At 40.0% G+C, this 25619-nt stretch overlaps 1 protein-coding gene across 1 annotated transcript in view; it reads left to right on the plus strand.

Moving 5' to 3' along the window:
- dock2 (dedicator of cytokinesis 2) overlaps nt 1-24798 on the plus strand; it is a 100000-nt gene extending 75202 nt beyond the window's left edge. The window contains exons 27-51 of the mRNA XM_008278326.1: nt 6145-6243; nt 6348-6442; nt 8065-8143; nt 8279-8379; nt 8723-8781; nt 9182-9330; nt 9666-9751; nt 9978-10134; nt 12543-12583; nt 14681-14771; nt 16245-16355; nt 16882-16971; nt 17964-18068; nt 18695-18836; nt 19325-19406; nt 19563-19647; nt 20064-20150; nt 20404-20580; nt 21096-21179; nt 21287-21424; nt 21861-21988; nt 22151-22358; nt 22501-22606; nt 23279-23427; nt 24541-24798. Of these exons, the coding sequence (XP_008276548.1) occupies nt 6145-6243; nt 6348-6442; nt 8065-8143; nt 8279-8379; nt 8723-8781; nt 9182-9330; nt 9666-9751; nt 9978-10134; nt 12543-12583; nt 14681-14771; nt 16245-16355; nt 16882-16971; nt 17964-18068; nt 18695-18836; nt 19325-19406; nt 19563-19647; nt 20064-20150; nt 20404-20580; nt 21096-21179; nt 21287-21424; nt 21861-21988; nt 22151-22358; nt 22501-22606; nt 23279-23427; nt 24541-24603 (2712 nt within the window). The 3' untranslated portion in view covers nt 24604-24798. The remainder of the gene's footprint in view (nt 1-6144; nt 6244-6347; nt 6443-8064; nt 8144-8278; nt 8380-8722; nt 8782-9181; nt 9331-9665; nt 9752-9977; nt 10135-12542; nt 12584-14680; nt 14772-16244; nt 16356-16881; nt 16972-17963; nt 18069-18694; nt 18837-19324; nt 19407-19562; nt 19648-20063; nt 20151-20403; nt 20581-21095; nt 21180-21286; nt 21425-21860; nt 21989-22150; nt 22359-22500; nt 22607-23278; nt 23428-24540) is intronic.
- Nucleotides 24799-25619: the final 821 nt, after the last annotated feature.

Raw genomic sequence — 25619 nt, forward strand, 5'->3', positions numbered from 1 at the left:
GTCAGCTACATCAAAATCCATAATCCTCTGCTACATAAAATTAATGTCACTTAATAAATCTCCATTAAATCCTCCTGTTTGTATTTCGAGCAGCATGCTCACAGTGGACCAACCACTTAACACCGGTGTGCGTCTGTGTCTGATCTCCTACTCGCTGGGTTAGGTACTCACTTTATGTGCTTCCTGGCCGAAATTCCACTTTTAAAAATTCATGTTTCAAATTTATGTCTGCTGATTACAGTGCAGATTATATATTGCAGGTTTGTCTTTTTAAATAACCATAAGCTGGCAGGTAATACCAGCTGGGTTTAATTACTGATTCAAACTATAGTCATTTGAGACTCAGAAGCGTCTTCATTTACATGAGGTAATATCATCTGCTGAAAGGGGTGATTGCTGACTGTGATTTTCACAAATATTTCTGCCTTGACTGTCAGTGAAAGCACTTAATTTGATTTTACCACCACAGTAATGGCAGCATTGAACGACACATTATCAGACGGCTGATGATATGCTGTGAAAGTTATCTCCAGACTGCTTCTCAAGGTGCTGAACCCTTTTGATTCTGATTTCACCAACCCCCGAGGACAAACTGTGTACTTTTAATGCTGCAACTGGTAAGATTGTACCAATAGCAAAATATTCCTTGTATCTTTTCGTGTAGTGGAGCACATTTGTTCCATGGAGTTTAATGAACATTGCAGCTTCCGTGGTTTCCTACAGTAGCAAGGCTTGGATTAGATTTATTTCATATCTTGCAGGTGCTTTTTTTCAGGTAACTGGAGGTAATTTTGGAGAAATTACAGCCTCATTAACAAGAGTGGCTCTAGTGAGAGAATGAATGGATAAATAGAATGGGAAAGTGAAGCAAGGAGAAGGAAAGGAGAGAAATCCCAGACCTTGCCAGCATCTGTGCCCTGTTTTGTCAGTAATCTCTTCACTGTTGTGTAAGGCCTTTGCCTCAACAAGCCCTGATTTCTTTCTCTCTCTCTCTCTCTCTCTCTCTCTCTCTGTCACACAGTTGTCAGTAGTTTTTATTAATATACACACAGCAAATTTGCCTTCCATATGTCTTCACACGTCACACAATGTGTTGATGAACCACATCCCCTGTTTTATGGACACAAACAGTTGATGGGTGGATATTTGGCCCTTTGAGCGTTTGTGTTGTGTTTCGGTAGTGTTAGAGGAGATTGAGAGCATAGGTCCTCAGAGAACACCAATTACAGGGAAGTAGGGCAATATGACACGTGACCTACACTTCAAGGCACAAACACACACACACACATACACAAACGCAGCGAATATAAAACCAGGAAAGTACTGAGCTGTAGAGCAGTTTTGGTAAGCGAGTGAGTGTGTGCGTGTTCTTAATCCTATTACTGATCAGCCACTGCGCACTAAAGAGTAAAAGTAGGAGGAGAGAGAGGGTGAGATGAGGAAAAAAAAAGAGTTAACGGTGCTGTTTATGTCCTACCTGGAGGATGGGAGCGAGTGGTTTCTGTCCATTTTCTGTGATAAATGACATAAATTAGTATAATTGTATAATTTAAATGATTGCTCCCATGTCAGCAAACTTTCAATTACACTGTTGTTCCACACTAAAGTTCACCTTCAATGATAGAAATGAATTGCAGTGACTCTAAGACAAATACATTATTTAAGGACGAGCTAAATGTCATTCCCTTATTTTAGCAACTGTTACTTCCAGCGTTTACTCGTTACTTAGGTGTCACACTAAGTTGATCTCCCAGCACTTTTAAAGGGGGAAACATGAGTGGGAAGAGAGAAGTAGGGGGGAAAAAAAAGAAAGATTAAAGAAGGGAGTGTGCTGACGGGGTCTCTGGTGTCGCTACACTGCAGAAAGTTGGGTGGAGGATGGGGGTGGTTATGCACCGAGCTCAAACACATACATCTAAGAACGTACAGTGCTCGTCCCCAGCCAGATATTTATTTTAATGAAGTCTTAAGTGCAGCTGAAAACACTTCATCAATGTGCGTCCGTGTGCTTGTGTCTGCCTTTATATTTCCTCTAAAACCGTACTCGATGAAAATATGTTTTTGTTTGCATACATGACTGAAAAGCATCTTCTACTATTATTCTACAAGCAATCACAAACACACACCCTCCCCATTTTGATCAGATGAAAGCTGTCACCACATTAGACGCCATACATCTTTCATCTTCAATTAGTCATCCATCATCGCTCATCACTGTCTCGGGTTTCCCTTCTCTGCCATCTGGAGGATAACTTCACCCAAGCCCTGTTTGCAGAAATACCTGTACATCTGCTTTGTTTTACAGATCTGTGAAGACAAGGATCAGGAAACAGTGATGTAGAACAAACTTTACAGCTGCCAACCCTCAAAATATTGATGCCAGAGACTCGCAACACCCAATATAGTTGTAGATGGTTGGTTTAAAAAAATGTTTTTAGTCAAACCTTTATTTCACCAGGATGTCCTTTGAAATTAAAATCTTCTTTGTCAGGGAGACCTAGTCAAGAAGGCACACTGTTACACAACTTCATAAAATCGAGCATGAAAACTACTGACGTGGGACAAAAAAAAAAAAAAGAAAAAAGAAAGAGCACATTAAATCAACCCAGGGACTAATGATACACAAAACAAAATCCAGCTTAGGAATAGCAATTGCACATCTTTTGATCAGAGCTTTGAACTCTCTTAGGGAGACAAATTCATTAAGCTGTAGTGTGTTCTGACGGTTATTTTGTGACCAGGATAGGAGACGGCCGTTCCACAAAGTTCAGAGCAAATCCTAGGCACCCTGTAGAGCACCCATTTAGATGAGTGAGAATTATGACAGCTGTTGGTAGGTGATAGAATATTGCTTTGTAAAAAGAAATATATCAATGCTTCTGCCTCTTTAGGCTTAATGAAGGCCAAGAAACCAGATCTTTAAGTGTACAGTGATGTGTACTGGACAATGAGTTGGATTTAAACTTGAAGAGCCGTAATACAGAGTCTAGACAGCAAAGAGTCGAGGCAGCAGCATGCATATAAATAATGTCCTCATGGTCTGAACCACTTGAGAACGTAATCTGTGTGAGCATCCACCTCAATACTAAATTATGACAGGCCCTATTTAATAAAAAAAAATAGAATAAAAACCAAGCCTTGTGCAAAAAAATGTTTTCCCCTCTATCTGTTCTGTATGCACGCTGAAAGAGAGCCTATTATCTACCCAGATACCAAAGTAACTGTTGGAAGATGCATGTTCAATTAAGTCCCCACCTAAAGAGTGAATGTAGGCAATAGCAGAGATCTGGAAGTGAGCTCTGAAAAAGATCATACATTTAGATTTCTTAGCATTCAGAGCCAACTTTAGAAAATGCAATGAGCCCTGCAACTGTTAAAAGGCAGTCTGGAGCTAAGAGCCAGCTGAATAGACTGCTGTGTCATCTGCATAAAGATGCACTTTATCTGTAGACATGCACTTCCTAATGCTATTTAAAAAAACAGAGAATTAGACTGGAGTTAAAACTGAGGCTTGTAGGACTCCTGTAGAGATTCCCATTAAGTTTGACTTGTGTCCATCTGCATACATACACTGAATTCTGTCTGCAAAGTTGTTCCTGAACTCCACCATAGCTTCATCGAACATAGCAATGCCACTGCGTCCAGTCAGAAGTAGCTCTTGGTTAATGCCTTTGACAGATCAACAAACAGGGCAGCACATTGGTGTCCGTCCAAGGCACTGGTGTGGTACAATGACCTGTTCTAAAGCTGACAGAGTTTCACTTCAGATACTATTATCAGTCAGGAATTCCACCAATTACAAATTTACTCGAGATTCTAAAATTTTTGCAAGTGTAAGAAGTTTGGGTATAGAATTATAATCATACAAACATTGTACATAGCTGTGCACATGCTCCAAAAAGGCTATCTAAGAACAGGCATAAAAACAGCACAACAGTGTAACGACATGGTTTTATTTTATTGTAATTTAATAAAAGCTAGCAGCAAAATGATTCATCATAATCTGTAGTACTGGGTAAATATAACAGCAGACTCACAGATTTTTTGTTTTGTAACCATTAAACTATGCTTTTCCAATTGTTTTTAGATATCTTTTTTTTTGTATTATTTCCGGAAATCTTCTCCAAATCAGTGTCTCGCCATCCCCCAGGGGGTCCAGCTCCCACTCTGGGAACCACTGATGTAGAAGAAGAAAGCAATCAAAAGCTAGACACAAGCCAAAACATGCTGCTGCGCGTTGGACATTAACAACACTGTGCTCTTTATTTGTCCGACTCCTTCTCATGTCCAAATGATGCCTCGACCCCTTTCAGGCTCACTGGTGTGATGATCGTCTCTTGTTATTTACAGACAACCCAAGAAACAAAAATGAATCTAGCAGACAGACAAGAGGGGAGGGGAAAATGACAGAGAAACAAAAACATAAGGAAAAAAGTCCATTCAGCTTTTCCAGTTCATTTTCTATTTTCAATATTTTTTTTAATTGTCTCCCTTTTCCAGTTAAACTTTCAATGTAAACCTTCCCATGTTCCATTTTAGTTTAATGGACTATACATAATACACAAAGCACAGGAACATTCACAGAATAAAATGAAAGAGAAAAAAAAATATCAGTGGTGGAGTATATGAAGAGGGGACTTGAGGGTAGATGACCAGAGTTTGACTTGACTGATCAAGTGACATGTCAACAAATGACGTGTCTGTAATATGTGTAAACTAGTATTCCTTTTTATTTATGCCACTAATAATTTATGTTCTCTTCAGATCAGTGCAGTTCAGTTTTTGTCCTTTTCTTCTCTGTTTTCTTCCCCTTCTTTGACCACAAACCCCTCTCAGCTCCTGGTTGTCGAAAGATTTGCACAAAACTTTCCATGAATTTTGTTCTTTAATCCAGCTCAAAGAGTTTCTCTCCGCATAAATAGTTTTCACACAGATTTAAAACTTGAAACTTGTTTCATACTTCTTTTTTTTTGCCTAGCCTCATTTTTAATTTTTGTCTTACTTTCACAGTCATAGCAGTGCTTGTTCCTTCTTCCACCTCTTCCGTCTCTTGACTCGTTTTCTCTTTCATCTCCTGTGTGCTTTTGTGTACTCACCTTGGGCCATATTCAGAGTTTAAGTGCGCTTAATGAGGACTTAATACCTCATTAAAAACTAAATACTAAAAAAAAACCTGCAGTACGTACAGTAAATTTGGCATTCAAGTTGTAATCTGATCTGTTATCTTAATCTTTTAGTTATGTTAGGAGCTTTACATCTCAGGGCCAGACATGATATATTTATTATTTGATTTATTAAAATAGTGTTTGTGTATATTATCAGACTTTGTGGAATGTCTGCCCCTTCGTGGTGATATTGAAATTGATCACATTTTGCATTTGACAGCATCACATGATTGAAGAGGGTCTTGCTGTTTGTCAGAATAATCTGAGTTTTCAAACCGTTCTCTTTGCTTTTGCAGGTTTTTGTTTTGTTTCTTGTTTATAAGGTTGTCTTCTCTTCTTCTTTTCAGATAGTAAATTAAATAAGGCATGCTAAAAGGAATTTTGCTGAAGTCCCCCATACCTTTTACCTCTTGCTGTTAACAGAAACTCTAAGAGCTTTTATTCTATTTTTTTATATTGGTGCGATACAGCAATTCAGAATCTATTTTTTTAAATCTTACCTTGTGGCAGAGTGCCACAATGTAAACTATAGAATGTAATTTAGAAATCGCAGAGGCTGCCACTTTTCCTTGCAACGGTTAGGTTTGTTTATAGTCATTATGCTACTTTGTGAACAACATTGTGGTAACAACTTGTTGACGCATAAAGCATCTTTAAAAATAGCACTAAAAATACCCATTTGTCTCGCGTAGGGTGCTGCCCTTTTGTTCCGGATCCTGTGGGCAGTATGTGATGATTCTGTTTGGACCGGTGTAGTAATGGCAGAATTTACTAAGTGACAGAGCTTGGTCTGAGGGTCTCTTTAGCCATACTTAGACATGGTGCAGCAAAGAAATTTCCTTAAGCAATTTAAAAGTCTTTGGCTTCAGATGTATAGCACTCAGTTTAAGAGCAGCTGCACAGTGCCCAAAAAGTAATGGTGCGTCTCCTTCTTTCTCCCTATTTCTCTGACACTTATACTTTGCCTCTTTTCCTCCAGTCTAGGGTTGTTGCCTGCATGACGGCTATCCTCAGTCAGATGGATGATCGTCACTATGACACATACATAGAAACCTTCGCTGGGTCACGTGATCTTGTGGTAAGTGCACACAAGCGCCTCTGTTATTTATGCACTGATGAAAAGATACAAAAAATATATTGCATGAGCATATAGTTGCATACTTACTTTCTTCTCTGTGGCAGGACTTCCTGATGGAGTCGTTCCTGCTTTTCAAGGCCCTGATTGGGAAACATGTGTATCCCTCTGACTGGATGGCCATGATCATGGTACAGAACAGGTAACATACTACACAAGGACCAACTATTCACTTACACGGTTCTGTTTCTGTGCCTGAATGTATGTGACAGCTGCCTCAGGAGGGACCTGCTAGTGGGCCCACGAGGCTTGGGTGTTCATTTTAAAGGATTGTCGACATCCACAGTGACTTGTTCATCCGCAAAAACCCACACAGGGATAAGTTAGAGATAGTAAAGCCGGGATCAAGGCTGCGATGATGAAAATGGCTGATGTGACAAATGTGTGTGTGTGTGTGTGTGATTGTGTGTGTGTGAGAGAGAGAGCTGAGTGGAGTGAAAGCTATCAGTGTATTTTTGTGATGGGAGCAAGAGGAAAGGCTAAAGCTGTGTCAGAGGAAAAGGCAAATGAGTAAAAGTGGAAGTGAAGTAGAAGAAAAGACAGGTTGATAAGGAGTCTGCAGACTTGGGTCGGGGGAGAGATGTGCAGATATAATGAGAAACTTGCTCTTAAAGGAAGAGGAAAGAAAGAGGGGAATGAGAGGCAACGGCATTTGGCTCAGGATAATGATGACGGATAGACAGTGTTGGAGCAGAAAGAGACTGGGAGCAGTTTTGCTACTTAACTTCGGAAATGCATAAGGGCATATTTCACTGATATACCTGCACACAGTGTTAAGTCGCTATCATGATCCATCACTGTGACAGAAAGTTTGAATCTGAAGCAACAGTACAGCCTCGTATGAAATAGCAGTTTAAAGGTAGAAGCTTGAGTAGCTGTCAAAGATGAAGTTCTTTGATAAAATTCCAAATAACTGACATCTGTAATAACGTACAGACTTCCCCTCATACACATCGTTTACATTGTTTTTTCATCTTTTTTTTTTCATTATTTGATTAATGTGATTCATTGGCTGTAGAAAAAAAGGAGGAGACTCTGTTGTATTTTGGCAGCTAGAGTGCCCCAAAACGTTTTTTTTAGTCTTTATTTTGCTTTAGATCATGTGTATTTTTGGCTCTTTAATCTTTAAGGAAGGATATTTACACGTGTGAAAATCATGAAATTCCTCACAATAATAATAATAATAGTAATAGTAATAATAACAAGATAGATTACTTGTACTTGTAGGTATTATGCAAAAACATATTTATATTACATTTTATGTGAAAACTTCTGGAAATATATATCTCTCATTGAGAAAGCGAGTCTATGTGAAATGTTTGTCAGTGATTGTGTCAAATTGTATATATTTTAAAGTATTAAGTTGAACATTTTCATCTATTAATTGGAAAGGACATACTTGTGAAACTACAATAAACATGTAAACGTGAATGTCTTCTTATACTTTAAAAAAATGTCAATTTTCTTTATTTAAAAATAAAAAGAAGTTTTACAGGTATTCACAGTTACAGGTTTCTGATGACATTCCACTTTAGACATTTAAAATCACAGTCTGTTTTTGTATTTTTCTTGCTATTTTGTGGGTATTTCAGAATCATAGAAAATATACAGGAAATTGCAAATGTTTTTTTAAATTTTATTTATTTATTTTACGTTTCTTAGTGATCAACTGCCGCCGTGAGAGTTGAGTTGAGTCATGAATTGGACGTTGTTGACACACTTTGACTTGTATTTACAATACGTGCACATGTGTGTGTCCATTAGAGTGTTCCTGAGAGCCATCAACACATACGCCGACACAATGAACCACAAGTTCCTCAATAACGATGACTTTGAAGTGCAGGTAGGTATTTGTGTGTGCAGTATTTTTTATTTCTATCAATTGCGTTGATGTTATTGTTCCTGCGCCGCTTTTAACCTGGAACTTAATTGTCTCTTCCTACATCCTGTCTCTCCTTCACTCTTCCTCCCTGTCTAGTTGTGGAATAACTATTTCCACTTGGCGGTGGCTTTTATTACCCAGGAGTCTCTGCAGCTTCAGCATTTCTCTCCAACCAAGAGGAACAAGATTCTAGCCAAGTGAGAGTAGAACCATTTAATTTCCCTATTTACCACACCTACCCTCTCTGCACTAATGAAACACTCAGTGATTTGCGATCTATTTCGGAGTCTGCATTTACGGTTTGTACTCCCACTACCTATTAAACCCTTGTGTTACCTGTAGATAGACATTCAATTTATTTCACGTTGAGACAGAGTAGTGCAGCATTATCTTTCCCACTGGGTTTTTTGGTTTCTGTAGGTGAAAACAACAGTATTGATTAAGACATTGTTTCTAAACTCAGGGGCTGATTTCTCCTTCTGTCTGTGTTTCTGTGTTTTCCCTCTCCTACTCTCTCCCTCTCAAACACTTTTATTTCAGATATGGCGATATGAGAAGCCTCATTGGCTTCGCTATTCGAGACATCTGGTACAAACTAGGTAAGAAAATCGAGTTTATAGTGTAAAGTGTGATTGCATTGCTGCTTTTGGGTATGATTGCACTCCATGACACAAGCAGGACTCTGTGGAATTTGTGTTCTCCATGCAGCATGGTAGCAGAGGTTCACTATGCCAGCATCATTTCACAGAGATAGACATCAATATAACACTATATGTGTCTCTATGAATAAAATGTAGTGTTCATTTGTACTCAGAGAAAATGGCATGTACAGAAATGTAGTGGTTTATGCTATAAACAGGAAGCAGAGTTGAAAGTCCTTATTGCAGACGAAAAATGACTTATCAGATTTGGTGGACAAAAACCTGTTGAATTAGTGTGCCAAGAGGTCACATGCAATTTTACCTGTTATTTTAAAGTACATGTATGTATGTCTTTCAGGCAGTCACAAGATCTGCTTCATCCCTGGTATGGTGGGTCCCATCCTGGAGATGACTCTGATCCCTGAGGAAGAGTTGAGGAGGGCCACTATTCCCATCTTCTTTGACATGATCACCTGTGAACATGCTCAGTATGGAAACTTCCAAAAGGTACATCCATGCATACAGGACTGCAATATGCATGTGAATATAGTTGAGATCCTGAAAGACATCCACAGACAATAACATATGGCATTTACATCTGGGGACATTAGCACAAACGCAAAACAAATCACTTCACAAAATCCACACTCACACAGAAACACTGGGACATACATATTGTCCTCCATTGATTTCCTGTGAAGCTGCACATAAAAGTAAAGGAGACACCTTAATTATGCTTGCATAATTGATTTCTTCTTCCATTGCTCTTCTCTTTTGCTTCCTCAACTCCCTTTTGTCTCCATCTTCACTTTCTCTCCCCCTCTCTCTCTTCTCTTCTGCAGTTTGAGAATGAGATCATTCTGAAGTTGGATCACGAGGTGGAGGGTGGAGGAGGAGACGAACGTTACATGCAACTACTGGAGACCATGTAGGCCTTAGTATAACAATATATGAACTTATAACATAGTACAAAATGGTACAAATAAAAATGTTATATCCATTGCCTTGCTATATTCTCAGCATAACTTCCTGGAGTGGATTTCCTGCCTGCCCTGGAGAATGTAACTTTTAACGCCTGTCATAGGTTTCCGAATAACAAGGCAAAACCCTTTCAGACGTCTCTGATGATTAACTTGTGCATGCTTGTCTGCCAGCTTGTTGGACTGTGCTGCCCAGAAACCCACGCTGAAGCCCCAGGTGCAGCACTTTGTCTCCTTGGTGAAGGGACTCCTCATTCGTCTCCTTGACTACCGCACCGTGATGAGCGATGACAGCCGCAACAACCGCATGAGCTGCACTGTCAATCTTCTGGTGAGTCCCGCCTTCTTTTGAAATCAGGAATAAGCAGGCAGACTTGCCCTTTGCCTTGCTTTTTAAAAGTCTTGTTGCAATCACGAGCATGAAAGGTGTCACTCCGATATGCAAAATGTGTTCAAGTAGGCTTCCTAAGAGGGCAGTTACTTACCCATAAAGAAACTGGACTTATTTACAAAGTTGGGTCTTAGAATTTCACCGTATTGGTGTGAGCATTTCCTCCATGAGAATTTCATCATTTTTTGTTTTCTACTTGTTTCACTGATGCTTGCTGAATCTTTCAAAATCTCCCTTATGCTGGGAGTCTGGCACACATTATCAAGCATTTGCATTTATTGACACTAACCTTGTGATTCTTGTTGTGTACTTTGTAGTTGTAGCATTGAACCTCACAGCAAAGAGCTGCTGATCTCAGACAAACACACATCAATAAACCCATCATTAACTGAAAGACTAATGTCAGAAGATATTAGTAAGTGAGTTTGTTCCATTCACATCTCACTCAGTGATATCTATACCAAAGCAGCCAAACTGATTGAGGAGCTTATTACCAAACACTGATTCTGTGCCTTGTCTCACATGCCAAAGTCTTTCTTTTCCTTTTCCACATTTAATTTGTGTGCTGATTGATCTGAAGGAATAGATTCATCTATGTGTCTGGTCTTCAGCTGTTTGCAACGGGTTGCATCAGCTCCTGTCTGTTCCACATCCTTTCTCTTATGTGATCTCCTAATCACATTCTCCCCCACGGTATTCTCAGGTTTAGTAATGGATCCCTTCTATTCACCTTATGATCATCTCCGCAGCAGATTAAGTCACATGGCTCCTCCTCTAAACTCCTTCTTTCTTTTTCCTTGAAATCTTTGACATTTCTGAGATGCAAACCTTCATGAGGATGGATGTAATGTGGGCCGCAAGGTGGCTCGGTGGTTAGTACTGTCACCTCGCAGCTAGAAGATCCCCGATTAGGATGCCCGGGATCTTTTTGTGTCGAGTTTGCGTGTTCTCCACGGGCAGCGTGGGTTCTCTCCAGGTTCTCCGGCTTCCTCCCACAGTCCAAAAAACATGCTTGGTTAATTGGTGATGCTAAATTGTCCATAGGTGTGAATGTGAGTGTGCTTGGTTGTGTCTGTCTGTGTAGCCCTGTGATAGACTGGTGACCTGTCCAGGGTGTCCCCTGCCTTCACCCTGAGTCAGCTGGGATAGACCCAAGTGAGGATTAAGCGGTAATAGATAACGGATGGATGGATGGATGTAATGTGGCTCTATATTATGTATTTGTTTCCCTAAGAAAGAGGCTCCTGGTACAGAGCAGATGTGCTTTGCTTGTAGCCTGTAGCAGATGCCCATTAGCTTTTCTATTTTATTTGTTTGGCCAGCTGAAAAATCCTTTCTGCAGGCGAGCAAGGACTAGTGCATTCTCCTGTCCATGCCCCTCCAGGCTAACTTCACTCAGGGATTACACACACACACACACACACACACACACACACACCTACACACACACACACGTGCACGCGCGGACAGTCACACACTTGCTTCTTCATACACATGCACCTTCAAAGAAACACAAATTTGCTTGTACACATTAAAACACACAGAATGCTCCGACTAAAGTATATATACATGCTTGGTTAACCTTGACTTGAAGGGTTTCCAGGACAATTTGTGATTCCAAGGTCAGTGTCATCTGCTCACAAGAGAATGTCTGTATTGCTGATGTGCACATATTTGGAGATTTTTAAACAGTTGCCTCTTCATAGTTCTGCTGTAGGTCACGCTGTTGTCTGTTTAAAAGGCTTATCAGCTGCTGCGGGTAACGACATCTGACCTTCCTGTTGATGGTCAGCCTACAACATGAACATGGCTTATTGAATTTAAAACGCATCAGTGCAATCAATTATGTATTTTACACTTGCTTCAATAAAGGAAATACATATAACTATGCACACTGTATGATTTGGCTTCCCAACATCTCCCGTTATAATGGAGCTTGATTTTTTTATTTGCATATTTCTATTTGTGTGTATATGTGTGTGCGTATGTGTGTGTTCTTGTTTATTATTTGTACTGGTGATGGGAGGTGGGGTTACATCACTTTGTTCCACTCCTCTGTTCTCTGTAGATGTCATTAAACTTCATTAAACTGGGAGTTTGTGCATTTTAACGAGCAAGTGTTCATGCACGCACTCCCACACATTAACACACACGGGCAATCAGAAGTATATAGAGTAAACATGCATAACGGACACATACAGCCATGTGGGCAAACACTCAGCCACACAAATACAAAATTAGAAACTTACAGCTGCTGCAGTGCTTTGGAATAATTTTTAAAAATCTCTCTCTGTCACGCAGACACACTCTCACAAACACTAACCCTTCCTCTGCTTTTGTGTTTGCAGAACTTTTACAAGGACATCAATCGTGAAGGGATGTACATCAGGTATTTACATCCTGGCTTTGACATGAATTATATTTGAATGGTGTATGTTTGTGCTGCATGTGTATGCATGTATATGCATGTCTGGATGTGTGCACGTAAGTGCGTGTGTGTGGCTCCATAATCTGACAAGGGATTATATGAGTTCTACTGAATTAATGTCAAAATCCACAGGATCAGCCCTTGGTCTGACTGGAGGGAGAACAGAGAGAAAGAGAGACATGATGAACACGAGGGAGGGAGAGGTGGAGAGACAGAGAAAGACAGGATGTTTGCAGGAGAGAGAGAGAGAGAGAGAGAGAGAGAGAGAGAGGGAAAGAGAGGAATACTGATCCCGTCAGGTCCCATGGTGCATTTCTGGCAATGGCTTTTAGACACTAGTTATCTGCATGTGTGAATATAAGACTAAGTCAGCAGCTGATAAACTGCCTCAGTCAGCTCTGTGGAGAATACAGTAACAGTTGGCTGGCTAGCTAGTCAGTGTTAGCCAACAAACGTTTTTAATGCAAATGTCCATTTCCCGCTGTGTTATATAATCAGAATGTGATATTATAGTGCAGTTATGCAACAGTGGATAATGAAATCCTGAACTAATTATGTTATGGCTCACTGTGTGAGTTATGGAACATTTGCAGACTAATTACTTGCCTATATACTGAAGATAATACTTAACTTAATGCACATATCCCTATGTGTGTACATCGATACGTGATGAAACTTGTGAATTAGTGCTAATAATTGTTCGTACAGAACTCTGCATCATCATTGCAGATTTGGTCAAAAATTGTTTCCCAGGTGACCCTAGAACCAAGTGGTTATGCATACCATATGGGCACATACGCCCTGAGCAGCAGACCCCTAATTTGATTCTGGCCTGCCAGACCATTGGCTGCATTTAACTTCCCTTCACTCTGTCCTGCAATTCTCGTCTGTCTACATTGTATTATTGAATAAAGGCAAAAAGCCCCACAAAATAAATTTAAAAATAAATATTCATTTGGTGGAATCCAAAAAAAAAAAGAAAAAAAAAGTAAAATAGGAAAGTTCACTTGGGTTTGCATTGGCTCGATTTAGTAATATCTTTTCTCCAAATTGTCTCTGAGGACAGAAATGTGAAAACTGTGAAAACATTGTATTACTGTGCATAACTCCATGTCATTAAGTGCTACATACTAATCACTATAGCATCCTTCTTTTTGCAATTCACATATAGCAAACTTCTGGATACTTCTGCCAAATAAATATTTTGTTGTATGTTTTGTTTTGTAAAATCTTTGGGCAGTTTTCTCGACACTCACTCTATTCGCACATCGCCCATTGTTTCTAGAAAATGGTATACTTCAAAAAGGTGTGCACTAAAACAGCATAATATTCATGAACAACATTTTTAGCTTGCGTACTAATTGTTGGTTATTTTGTCACTTTTTTTGACATCCTAGATTTATGCAGAATTGGGTCACTGCTCATGTCATGCCCACTCAAGGTGAAATGGCATAATTTTCAACGAGTCATTGACTGTACACCAGCCTTTACACTTAATTATAGGGCAACATTCAATTCATTTAAAATTAGTCGTTGAATTATGCAAACGTAAATGTACTGTGCAATATGTTTCTGGTTCGCGTGGAGTACAGAAGAATGAATGTCTGCCGCTTTCTAAATTTGGCTCATGAAAACCATGTCAGTTGTGAAGAGACTGGGGTCCAGGCAGAGAGAAGGAGGACAGAAGTGTCAGCTGGGTGAAGAGGGACAAGGTGGGGAAGAACAGAAAGCCACAGAAGGATGGAGAGTGGATGAAACTAAAAGACAACAGTGTAGGGTTAGATTTAGATATGCACAACATCGATGAAAATGAAAGAGGGGCTAAAAGTGTTGTGTTTTTTTTTTCCACTCACAAAGTCATACGCAGCAACTAGACTGTGACAACTAACAGACCAGAAAAACAAAGAACAAGGGAAAGTGAGGCAGGCTGATTCAGTGCCACATTTGCGATTAATCCTTCATTTAGAGGTCTTGGGGTTGCCCAACAGTGGCATCTAGTGGAGTGATGTTTAAGTCACTTATAAAATGACTTCTGTAATTGTGTTTGTGTGTGTTCAGGTACCTCTACAAACTGAGGGACCTTCACCTGGAGGGTGAAAACTACACGGAGGCAGCTTATACCCTGCTGCTGCACTCTCGTCTGCTCAAGGTAAAGCAAACACACATACATGCACACACACACGAGTGTAAAGACATATTTTGTTGGTACATGCTGGTCCCAGTGTTTTGCTCTGCCTAATCACTAGCCTGCCACAAATGAGGTAGTTTTTTTTTTTATTAGCTGATAAATGGTTGCTATGTCGCTGGCCTCCAAATGATGAAGCTCCAAGGTTAGTTTATGGCATAGTGTCAGGCACTGCAGCTAGATCACTATGGTGATTGATGCAGTGCACTTGCACAGGCAGTTTGTGTGTAATTGCGCGCGTGTGCGTGTGTGTAGGTTTGTGTGCGAGAGGATGTGCATGCATGTGTCTGGGTGTGTTTGACCTCTTTTGTCTCTTCATCTCTTTTATGGGAAACTTAGTGGCTCACGTAGGGGGACAGAGGAATAGGGGCGTCTCTCGCTCTTTATCTCCTCTCTCTGTCTTGTATCATTACATCAAAGCAGTTGAACTCTACAGCCTTTTTTTTTTATATTCTCCATTCATCTGCTGTGTCAGACCTGTCATCCCTGTTTCACTTTATTGGAAAGAGCCGACTGCACCACACGCGACATGCTATAATCGTCTTCCTCACCATCCTAAGCAGATTAGACAGATCTGGGAATCATGATGTACTTTTTTTTGTTTGCTTTCTAAATTAAATTTCAGTGTAATTTCTGTAATAGAAGATAAACTATTGTCCCATTTATATTATAAATGAGCATTGCGCTTGTGTCTTTGTGCACACTGTGGCTCTGGACTAATCTTCATTTATTGCAAATGAAAAAGCTCTAAGCTTTAAGTTCTTCTTCTCTCTTATTTCTTTGTTCAGTGGAGATAGTCTTGACAACATAGGAGGGTACTTCAAAGTTCTCAGCCTCACAGGAGAAATATTGTTCTTGCATTTATTTTTATTTTTTATCATAGTCACCTATAACTTTAATGCACTTGCTCCACCAATGTTCAAGCTTCACTACCCCTTCATGGAACAAGGTAACATCTTGACCCTCCAGATACTCCTCAACATCACAAATATCTTCATCATTACTTTTAAAATGGTGACCACGCAAGTGGGGTTTCAGTTTGGTAAACAGATAGAATCCAGACGGTGCAGGCTGGCTGAGTAAGGTTCATGAAGCAACAGTTCAAAGCCACATTTTTGGCAGCTTCTGCCACCTGTGCTGTGTGGATTGTGCATTGTCCTGAAGCAGCAGCAGCACACCAGCTTAAAGCTTTCCACTCCTTTTTTCTTTAATTGCTGAAAACAGTTGAGTTTTTGTGGACTGTGATATGAGGCTTTATAGGACACTGTCATGCCCCTAAATGGGAATTACACCTCCTTGTTTCTGGGTGAGGCGGAGAACTTATTGAAGAACCTCATATAATGTCTGCTCTAATGTTTGCTTCTGCTCGTGAAATAATCACTCATTATTTTTGGCTTCTCTTCCGTGCCTCTGTCTTTGTGACTGTCTCTGTCCCAGTGGTCAGATGACATGTGTAGCCCCCAGTTTGAACTCCATGGCTCCCAAACCCAGCGGCAGCTCAAAGAAACGCTCTACGACACCATCATCGACTACTTTGATAAGGGCAAGGTGAGGATTGTTTTAGATGATTTCACCTTCCTTTTTAACTGTTGAATTTTTAACTCTTGACAATTTCGCCAGAGAGTAATTTGAATATTAAAAAAACGAAATAAATAAACCATTAATCAAAAATCAGTTGTTGTAAAATATCTTTTAAATGCCTTCAGCGTTCATCTTTTCTGTTGTTCATTTAACTTTTGGGATTCCTTTCACTAAAGGTAAAAAGATTGCAATGCTATTTTGTAAAATGCTTCTCTCATACCTTTTGTGAGAGTGAAACACTGTTGCAATCACAGAGTCATCTATGCAGTATGTTGGCGTCACATTCATTCTGTATTCTCCATGAGTGTGTCATGTTCTCTGAAGCTGAGATAGAGACTTCCCTCCACTCTACAGGGACCAGGAGACAGAGATTTGCATGAGATGAATTCCCACCACAACACCTGCTACTGATGTATAAGCAGGTGGTGTAATGAAGGACACTGTTTCTGCTTCTTTTCTTGATGTATGTGTATGTGTGTGTGTTTGTGTTTAGATGTGGGAAGAGGCCATCACTCTGTGTAAGGAACTAGCAGAGCAGTATGAAAATGAGATCTTCGACTACGAGTTGCTCAGCAAGAGACTGGTAATACTGTACAATCTCAAACTTTCCTGTCTTCTGTGCAGCAGTCGCAATCACATATTTCTTGCCATTTTTCTTGCCTCAAAAACGATCCTCTGAATTCTCTTTATAGATGTTTTTGATGTTCTTGGGTTTAACAGGGCGTTTGTGGGAAAGAAAGAGATGTTAGGTTTTTTATTTCTTTTTTTTTTTTTATAGCCGCAGTTACACAACTCAATTAAATACTTCAGTGATATAAATAAAATATGTAGGATATTCAAATAGATGGATTTGGTTTTTGGCAAGCTGTCCAACAGTCTGTGTTCAAGTTGTAAATTGCACTGATAACCTCTGAACATACTGTTTCAATAAGCAGTTTTCGTTCCCCCATGTTCATCATGTAACATTACCAACATCCATCCATGTTTAAATTATACTTGATACTTCAAATCCTCCTTTAAATCAATCTTTTTCTGAAGAGCTCTAGTTTGGGTTCCACTAATTACCATATGACCCCAAAAATGTGATTCCACACTGTCAGTCTTCAACTACTTCAAACCCCTCGTAGCCCTTCTTGCTTTGTCCTCAGTCAGCTTCCTTCCTTCATCCTTTGCTTTGACACCACAGCAGAAGTGATTCCCTCCATACCAAAATCCTGACTTGAGGTTTAGCACCACCTTCCCCTCTGTCTCCCCTTCACTTAACTCATCTTTTCCCCTCCCCAAAGAAAATTACACTTTTCCCAACAATGGAAAAACCTCTGTCTCTCTTTATATGACTGCGGCAGTAGCTCTCTGAGCTAATGCTGAATTTATGTGGTTATATAAATGACAGACATTGCCCTTGGATGGTGTGCACTTTTTTTCTGCATCTATCACCCTCACAGGCCCAGCATTCTGCTGAGGGTAGCTTTGTCATTGGCGTGAGCTGATAAAACTGCCCCAGCTGCACCCGGTGCACATCTGAGACTCTCCCCTGAACACATCCTCTGTCTCTCTCTTTGTCTCTCTCTGCAGGAGAAACAAGCCAGGTTCTATGAGAATATCATGAAGATCTTGAGGCCTAAGCCGGACTACTTTGCAGTGGGATACTATGGACAGGGCTACCCTCCATTCCTCAGGGTTTGCATTTATGTCACTGTTCATACAAATAAACATTATAGCACTATATATGAGCCTTTTGTGTTTTATAGACATAAAGTATATCGTTTTTATTATCCAAAAGAATATTTGTGTTCTTTAGAAGCAGAGATTCACACTGTTCCCAAAGTAACACTGATGGCTTCTTTTGTAGAAAAGGATCAAAAACTTTTTTTCCCCTATTATCAGCACTGAAGCTTAGCTATTTAAAATTGCAGGAGTGGACAAGTTTTTATAAACACCAGCAAGATGTTTAACAGAATGGGACATAAGGTACCTTCAGGGAACATTGAGGATCTGTGGATTTCAGCAAACTGTAGAAATAAAATATTGCGGTGTTTATTGCTCCTTTATTCATTAGATGTGTTAATCTGCTGTGGTAAGGAGTATGACAAAGTCAAGGACTCAGTTTTTAGAAGGGCAGTGAAAGGAGACAAGGCACAGGCGCACTTCTGTGCTTTTGAGAAAGAATTGGGGTGTTTGCCAACTCTCTAGATGGAAGAATATTATAATATATGTTATGTATAATATAAAAGATTGCAGGATAAATGTAATGTTAATCTTTTCATTATCCTTATTAACACCAGTTCATTTCCCCCTGGCTTCAGAACAAGGTGTTCATCCACCGTGGTAAGGAGTATGAGCGCAGAGAGGACTTCCAGAATCACCTCATGAGTCAGTTCCCCAGTTCTGTTCGCCTCAACACGACCACCATGCCAGGAGAGGATATCAGGAACTCTCCACTTCAGTGTATCCTTTAGGCAGCACAGAAACGCACATGTGCATAGAAAGTAGAAAATATAAATGCTTTCAATAGTCTACAGCCTTCACAGGTGCAGTGATACAGAAATGCAAATCGTAAATACACAATAGTTCAGCAGTACCTTTACGATTTATATGTAGTTCAGTCACTAAAGAAATCTGAAAGTAAACAATGAGATCAGCGTAAATCCAGTGTTTTCTGTACGATAATGTCAGGAAAGTTTTGGGGGGTTTTTTTGCCAAGAAACACAATTAAATTTAACCAGAGATCAGATCTATTTGTGTTAAATATTTTCATTCATAAGGTTTGGTCTCAATCAAAATGTCATGTTTTGTTATGCCTGTTGGTGCACCTCTGTATATGAAACCCCAGCACAGCTCAGAAACATACCCCAACTGTCAGTTTGTGCACTCAGGATTACTAAGATGTCGTCTATCATGTAGTGATGCATTAATTTCTGAGCCATCTGATCCAGATATGCAGTGTTTCACAGTGCAGCCCGTCCTCGAGATCCCTCCTCGCTTGAAGAACAAACCTGTTCCTGACCAGATCATCAAGTCAGTACAGTTGGATAATAATTACAAGCCAAGATTAAAAGGAAACTGGCACTTCTATGGACATGGGCAACATTTTCCTCACTTGTAAATGGTTTCTTTAATTTTCTTTGTTGAACTCTTTCCTATCCTCTGTGTCTATCTTCCTGCACAATCTAGCTTCTACAAGTCTAACTACGTGCAGCGATTCCACTATTCCAGACCTGTGAGGAAAGGACCTGTGGACCCAAACAATGAGTTTGCTGTAAGTTTTGTTTTTGTTATTTATTTTGTTAAATTAAAAGATTTATCGCCACGGGGACCATAAAAGCATTTCAGTAGGTATTGTATTCTTGTTATAAGTCTGAAAAGAGGAGTTCCTGTTCTGTAAAATAATAGGATATTATTTGACAGCAGGTTATAGTGCAATTATACGATAAGACATCCGTTTACGCTTCGGTTTCAGATGAGCACTCGAGATGCAGCATCAGATTCAGGTATTACTGTGGTGTATGATTGGATTAGATGAAATCTAAATGAAATTGTGCAGCAAGTGTCTGGTACGAGTTCAGTCTTTAATACAAGACACAACATTGGGTTATAAGTATGCATGAGTGGCAGAGATTCATGTGACAGCTTTATTATTTTTCTTCTCTCCCTTGTTTTTTTTTTTTGTTTTAGTCCATGTGGATTGAGCGCACAACCTTCACCACTGTGTATAAGCTGCCTGGGATCCTGCGCTGGTTTGAGGCTACTGACATGAAACATGTAAGCCAGCAGGGCTTCCATGTTTGACTTGTATGTTTGCTGTGAGATATTTGTCTCCAGTGTAACGTGCTCTCCATCTCACCACCACTGATTAAATTCATTTTCTTTCTTCTTTTTTGCTAAATTTTTTATTGTACATCTCCCACACTTGATTCTGTAAAAACCCTCCATCTTTATTTCATCTGTGCCTTTCCTCTTCCCTCAATTCTTTTCCCCCCCTATCCTCCTTCTACCACACCGCCTCCCTTCCCAGACTACCTTGTCTCCACTGGAGAATGCCATAGAGACCATGGAGTCCACAAATGAGAAGATTCTGACCATGATTAACCAGTACCAGGCTGACTGGAGCCTTCCCATCAACCCTCTCTCCATGCTGCTCAATGGCATCGTGGATCCAGCTGTAATGGGCGGCTTTGCCAAGTATGAGAAGGTAACTTGTTAAACTGTCAAGGATCAGCACCAGTACTCAAAGCCTCACCCAGATAATATTATCTAGGTCAGTTATTGACCATTCTCCTACTAAATAGTGTTACATCTGAGATTTATGCTTGATGAGTCTTTGTTATCTGTTGTAAAAGATGTGTTATGACTAAGCAGGACAATTATTCACCATGTCTGAGTAAGTCCTTAAAAAGTTATGAAAGACTGCGTCAGTGAAAGACTCATCTGTCATAATGCATTGACTTAAATGTATTTAGTATAAAAAATCTGTATCACCTCCTGAGGCTCTGAATATGATCAAAGTTAAATTTTGCGGTCCAAAAAGCATTAAATTAACTATACTTATTAGAGTGTGGTGTATTCATAGCTCAAAATGTCTTTGGTATTCACCTTCAAACAGCATTCTGTATTATAATATCCCACATAAAATGATTACCCATGTCGGTGGAAAAGTCAGGTGTTCATTTAAAAACTGTCTCAATCTTGAACATTTCTCTGCATCAGGCATTCTTTACCGAAGAATACAACCAGCAGCACCCGGAGGACAGAGACAAACTGCTGCGGCTCAAAGACCTCATCGCCTGGCAGGTGCTGAACATGTTAACGCACATTTTAAAATACAAGTACAAAGCACATATAGTTGGGTTTCTTTCATGTGGTTCCTCCAAGTGATGCTATATTATTTCTATCTATAGATCCCATTACTAGGTGGAGGAATCTCCCTCCATGGAAAGAGAGTGACAGATGACCTGCGTCCTTTCCATGACCGCATGGAAGAATGTTTCAAACAGCTAAAGAAGAAAGTGGAGAAAGAATACGGAGTGAGAGAGCTGGTAAGACCTGGGGGGGGGGAGTGACAGGAGGCGGAGAAGAGAGGGAAAAAAAAGTAGGATAATGAGAGCCTTTTCAGTGAAACTTGGTGTTTCTGTAAACCAAAACATCTAATTTTGTGCAAAGCCAGAGTAGCTGTGGCAGTGCTGCACTAATTGAGCTGCAAATTAGCTGAACCAGGCAAATTCAAAGATCAAAATACTCACAAAACCCGTGAGTGGAGTGTTAATATAGGATTTGTACCTTTAAATTTGGATGAATTAAATTGGAGCAAATATGGTTATTAACTTCCAAATTGGCTCTGCCGTTCAGGAGGAATTAAACTAATGATAGGCGGAGTGATGATACAGTGTTTTCACTGTCTTTTGCTTTTCTTTTGTCTCTAAAGATGTGCTTTTGCATTGTGTCACTGCCACAACTTTCTATCTCTCTCTCCAGCCCGATTTGGATGAGAGAAAGTCCACTCGTCCTCGCTCCATGCTGCGCTCCATTCGTCAGTCCATCATCTCCATTTCCTCTCTGCAAGGATCTGAATGTGGGACTCCAACCAAGACCCATGCAGACAGGTAGCATGCATGTTTGTGACCTTAGGGTCTCAAAAGACTCCCCCAAGAATTAATCTGCATCTATGTGATTAATGTATATATGTGTCCAATTTCAACAGAGATTTAAAAATCTGCTTTTAACTCCTTTAATTCACTACTGACACCGTTCCTGCCTCCGAACAGGGACCTCCCTCCTGAGTCTCCGAACTCCTGGACCTCCAGCCTGCAGCGTTCCAGCGGCAGTGTTAGTGTAAGTACGGTGGAGGAGGGAGTGGTGACGGTGGGCGATGCAGAGGTCAAAATGAGGAAGAGTAAGAAGAAGAAGAAAAGGAGCAGCATGATCTTCATCTCAGAGGAAAGAGAAAGGACAAATACGCTGGACTGCAAACGGGTGAGATTCAGCAGTAATTGAATAAAAGAGGGGAAAATGTGAAAGAGAGAAGAGAGGAGCTGATAAGGTTACATGTAAGGCATTTAACTCATGAAATGTTGGTTTCATTGCTGAGCTTTGTGTGATCTCTGTCTCCCTCTAGCTGTCCAAGAAACAGGAGTTCCGCAGTGACACCAACTTGTCTGAGCCAAATGAAGGAAATGTGTTGCTGACCAATGCCAATTCCAGATCCCTGCCTGCCATCACCGGTGACAAACACACACAAATCCACCTAGTGCTGAGTGAATAGCGCACTGTAGCTGAGTTGCAGCTGTAAAATAAGGGCCCACAAAGTCATGACCTGAGAAGAAGCGCAGTTTTTTATTTTTTGTCTGGTCTAGAAAGCTGACTGTGAGAAAAAAATAAAAAAGCAAGGTCATTACAGTCAAGTGTATATAGAAACAAATTGGCAAGCTGGGCAATGTAGCAGTAACAACCTGACCTAACACAGAGGCGGCAAATTATCGAATCAGTCATGTCGTAATTTTGTAATTTTAATGCAGCATCATTCAGTTAATATTTAATTGTTTTAGTGATGTAACCCTGCACTTAGAAGCAGTGCATCTGACCTCAGTTCACTGATTCTTCACTGGCGTCCTTCCATGATCGGACCAGCTGAGCCAGCATTGACTGTGGTGTTAATACACTATCTCTGATTAGCACCGCTAACTACAAGCTGTGCTGCCTGACTGAACATACACACAGCGCCACCAGTGTTGCCAGAGCACACAGTGCATCAGCAGAACAGCTGCAAGAGTGCAATTAGTTACCACAAAAAAAAAAAAAAAAAATGTCTGGCTGCAGGAAGAGGCAAAGGTTCTGTTGTAAGCTTGTAATCAGTGAGACACAAACACTAAATCCGCAGTTGTTCCTGCCTGCAGGTCTGTCCTTGGCAGTGATTGGAGGGACCGAGGAGGTGGACACCTCCAGGGCCAGGAGAGACAGTAAGAGCATGTCTGTCTGTGGGACCTCTGACCGGACAGCAGACAGACGTTCAAAGGGCGTCATTAATCTGCTCTTCAAGTCCAAGGTACATCGAGGAGGAGACCAACATTTATCCACTGATTAATTGTCTATACACCACCTATCCCAGCTGATTTTAGGGCAAAAGGCACGGTACACCCTGGACAGATTGTCAGTCCATCACAGGGCCAAAACTGAAAGACAGACAACTAAGCACACTCACATTAACACCAAGTGTTTTGTGTTTATAGCAGACATTAGGTTGACATTCAGGATTTTCTGTTTTTTACAGTTAAAAGAGTCAGTCAGCATGTTTTGGAAATGTGCCTTTTTATTTTCATAATTCGAGTGAGAGGAGAAGATTGATACCACTCTCCTCTCTATAGAAAGCTATTGCAAGGATTGTTTATCCAAAGGTTAAAAAAGAAGAAGAAAAATACACCAGCCTGCATGTCTAAAGTTCACATGTTAATTCTCTATACGTCTTCACTGCACCTACTTCCAGTCTTTATGCCAAGTGAAGTACAGCCGTTCCTGAACATAGACTGTTGATAAAGATGGACGAACTTTCCACCAAGTCATCTATAAGTTTCTTGAACAGCGGTTTTAAATTCAGTTCGGCAAGTTTGGCATTGCCCAACTCCTCCACATTTACACTGGAGATAAAGCGGTCTTTTGGTCATGGACTGTCCTGTGACCGCACCAAGCTGCCACTCAGAGCTGCTACAATCTCCAACTTTAATCATTAGCACTGGAAATTAGCTGTTGAAGCCAAAACCGTGTTTTGGTACCACGCTGTCATCGTGTTAATTTCTGCTGTAAAGTTTGATGCTTTAACTTTTAACAAATCACAGTGGGGAGTGATTCGTTTTTGTAGCCAGCCTCAAGTGGCCATTCGAGGAGCAGCACTGGCCTCATGTGTGTTGTACTGACATGAGAATGATATGAAACTTTTATATCTTTCTTTCATTAAGAAGGCAGATAAGTGTAATTCACGTTTCAAACCTTGTCTTTAATCGGGGTATTGTTGCATATTTATCACCATCATTATTAAAATTATGCAAAGCAACGTTGACATCTGAAAGCTCAAAATCTACTTATGTATGTGTTGTTCTGAAACATATCTAAAGTAGCTGTTGCAGTATTCATAAAATAATGCATGTTTTGTTTGTTTCAACAGAGCTCCAAATCAGAGGATACAAAGCACAGCGATCCAGCCAAAGACAGTGGCAATCATTTCTGAAGTACCTTATTTTAACCTCCTATTTCCTTCACTGATTTAAAGGAATTTTAGTTTTTTTGTTTTTTTATACAAAAAGACCTAAACCTGCCACCAAAACCAAAATAAATCACTCAGTCTGCTTGTGAGTCTCAGTATTGCTGTTGCCTTAATATAATTGATTTTACCTATCAATAAAGGCTATTTTTGTTGAGTGACCTTTTTTCCTGGTAATTTAAATGATTCCTAGTGAAGCTAAATGCCATCTTACAGCTTTTCAATCAATTCTGCTTCTACAAGAACGAGCAAACACAAACCATCCCGCCGACGCGCTTGATTAAAAAGCTTCTTATTATACGGTTTTGAGCATTGTTGTGACTGAAGTTAATGAGAAAATAATACTTCGATAAAGCACAAAGGTTACCGTGTCCTCCCGGAGGACTTTAAACAGGAAGCTGCTGCCAAAAAGCTTTGGCACTGATACAACAAACAAGAAAGTCTAATAAATTCAAATAGAGTCAACAAACTGTGGAGCCTTTGCTACAAATGCAACACCACAGTTGTGTGTACAGAGCTTGTACCGCAATGTTTAGTATGTTTTTGTTTTTTTTCCAGCTGAATCATATTGATTTTTATGCAGGAATTGATGATTATTTATTGAAAACACAAGGCTTAAATTAATATTGATTTAGTACCACTCTCTTGTCTGTATATTAAATAAGAAGCTACAGCCAGGGGGCATTATCAACATATTTTATCTTGTTTGTTTCATCTATAAACAACATCTTATATCTTCTCAGGAGGATATGTGCTGAAAGGGTTTCTTGGCAAAGAATAGGATGTTCAGAAAGTCACTACTCAGTCATAAACAGTTTTGGAGTTTCGGCACACAACGTAAACCAACAGCTTGTCCTTTTTAAGTTTGGATTTTTGCACAGATTAAACAAAGTGCCTTAAAGTTTTTGACACAGCCCCGCTAGCTGTTTCTCAGGCTTTTAGGTTTCATGCTAAGCTAAACTAATTGCCTCCTGGCTCTAGCT

Source organism: Stegastes partitus, unplaced genomic scaffold, assembly GCF_000690725.1.
Source record: "Stegastes partitus isolate 25-593 unplaced genomic scaffold, Stegastes_partitus-1.0.2 Scaffold120, whole genome shotgun sequence".
Lineage (NCBI taxonomy): Eukaryota > Metazoa > Chordata > Actinopteri > Pomacentridae > Stegastes > Stegastes partitus.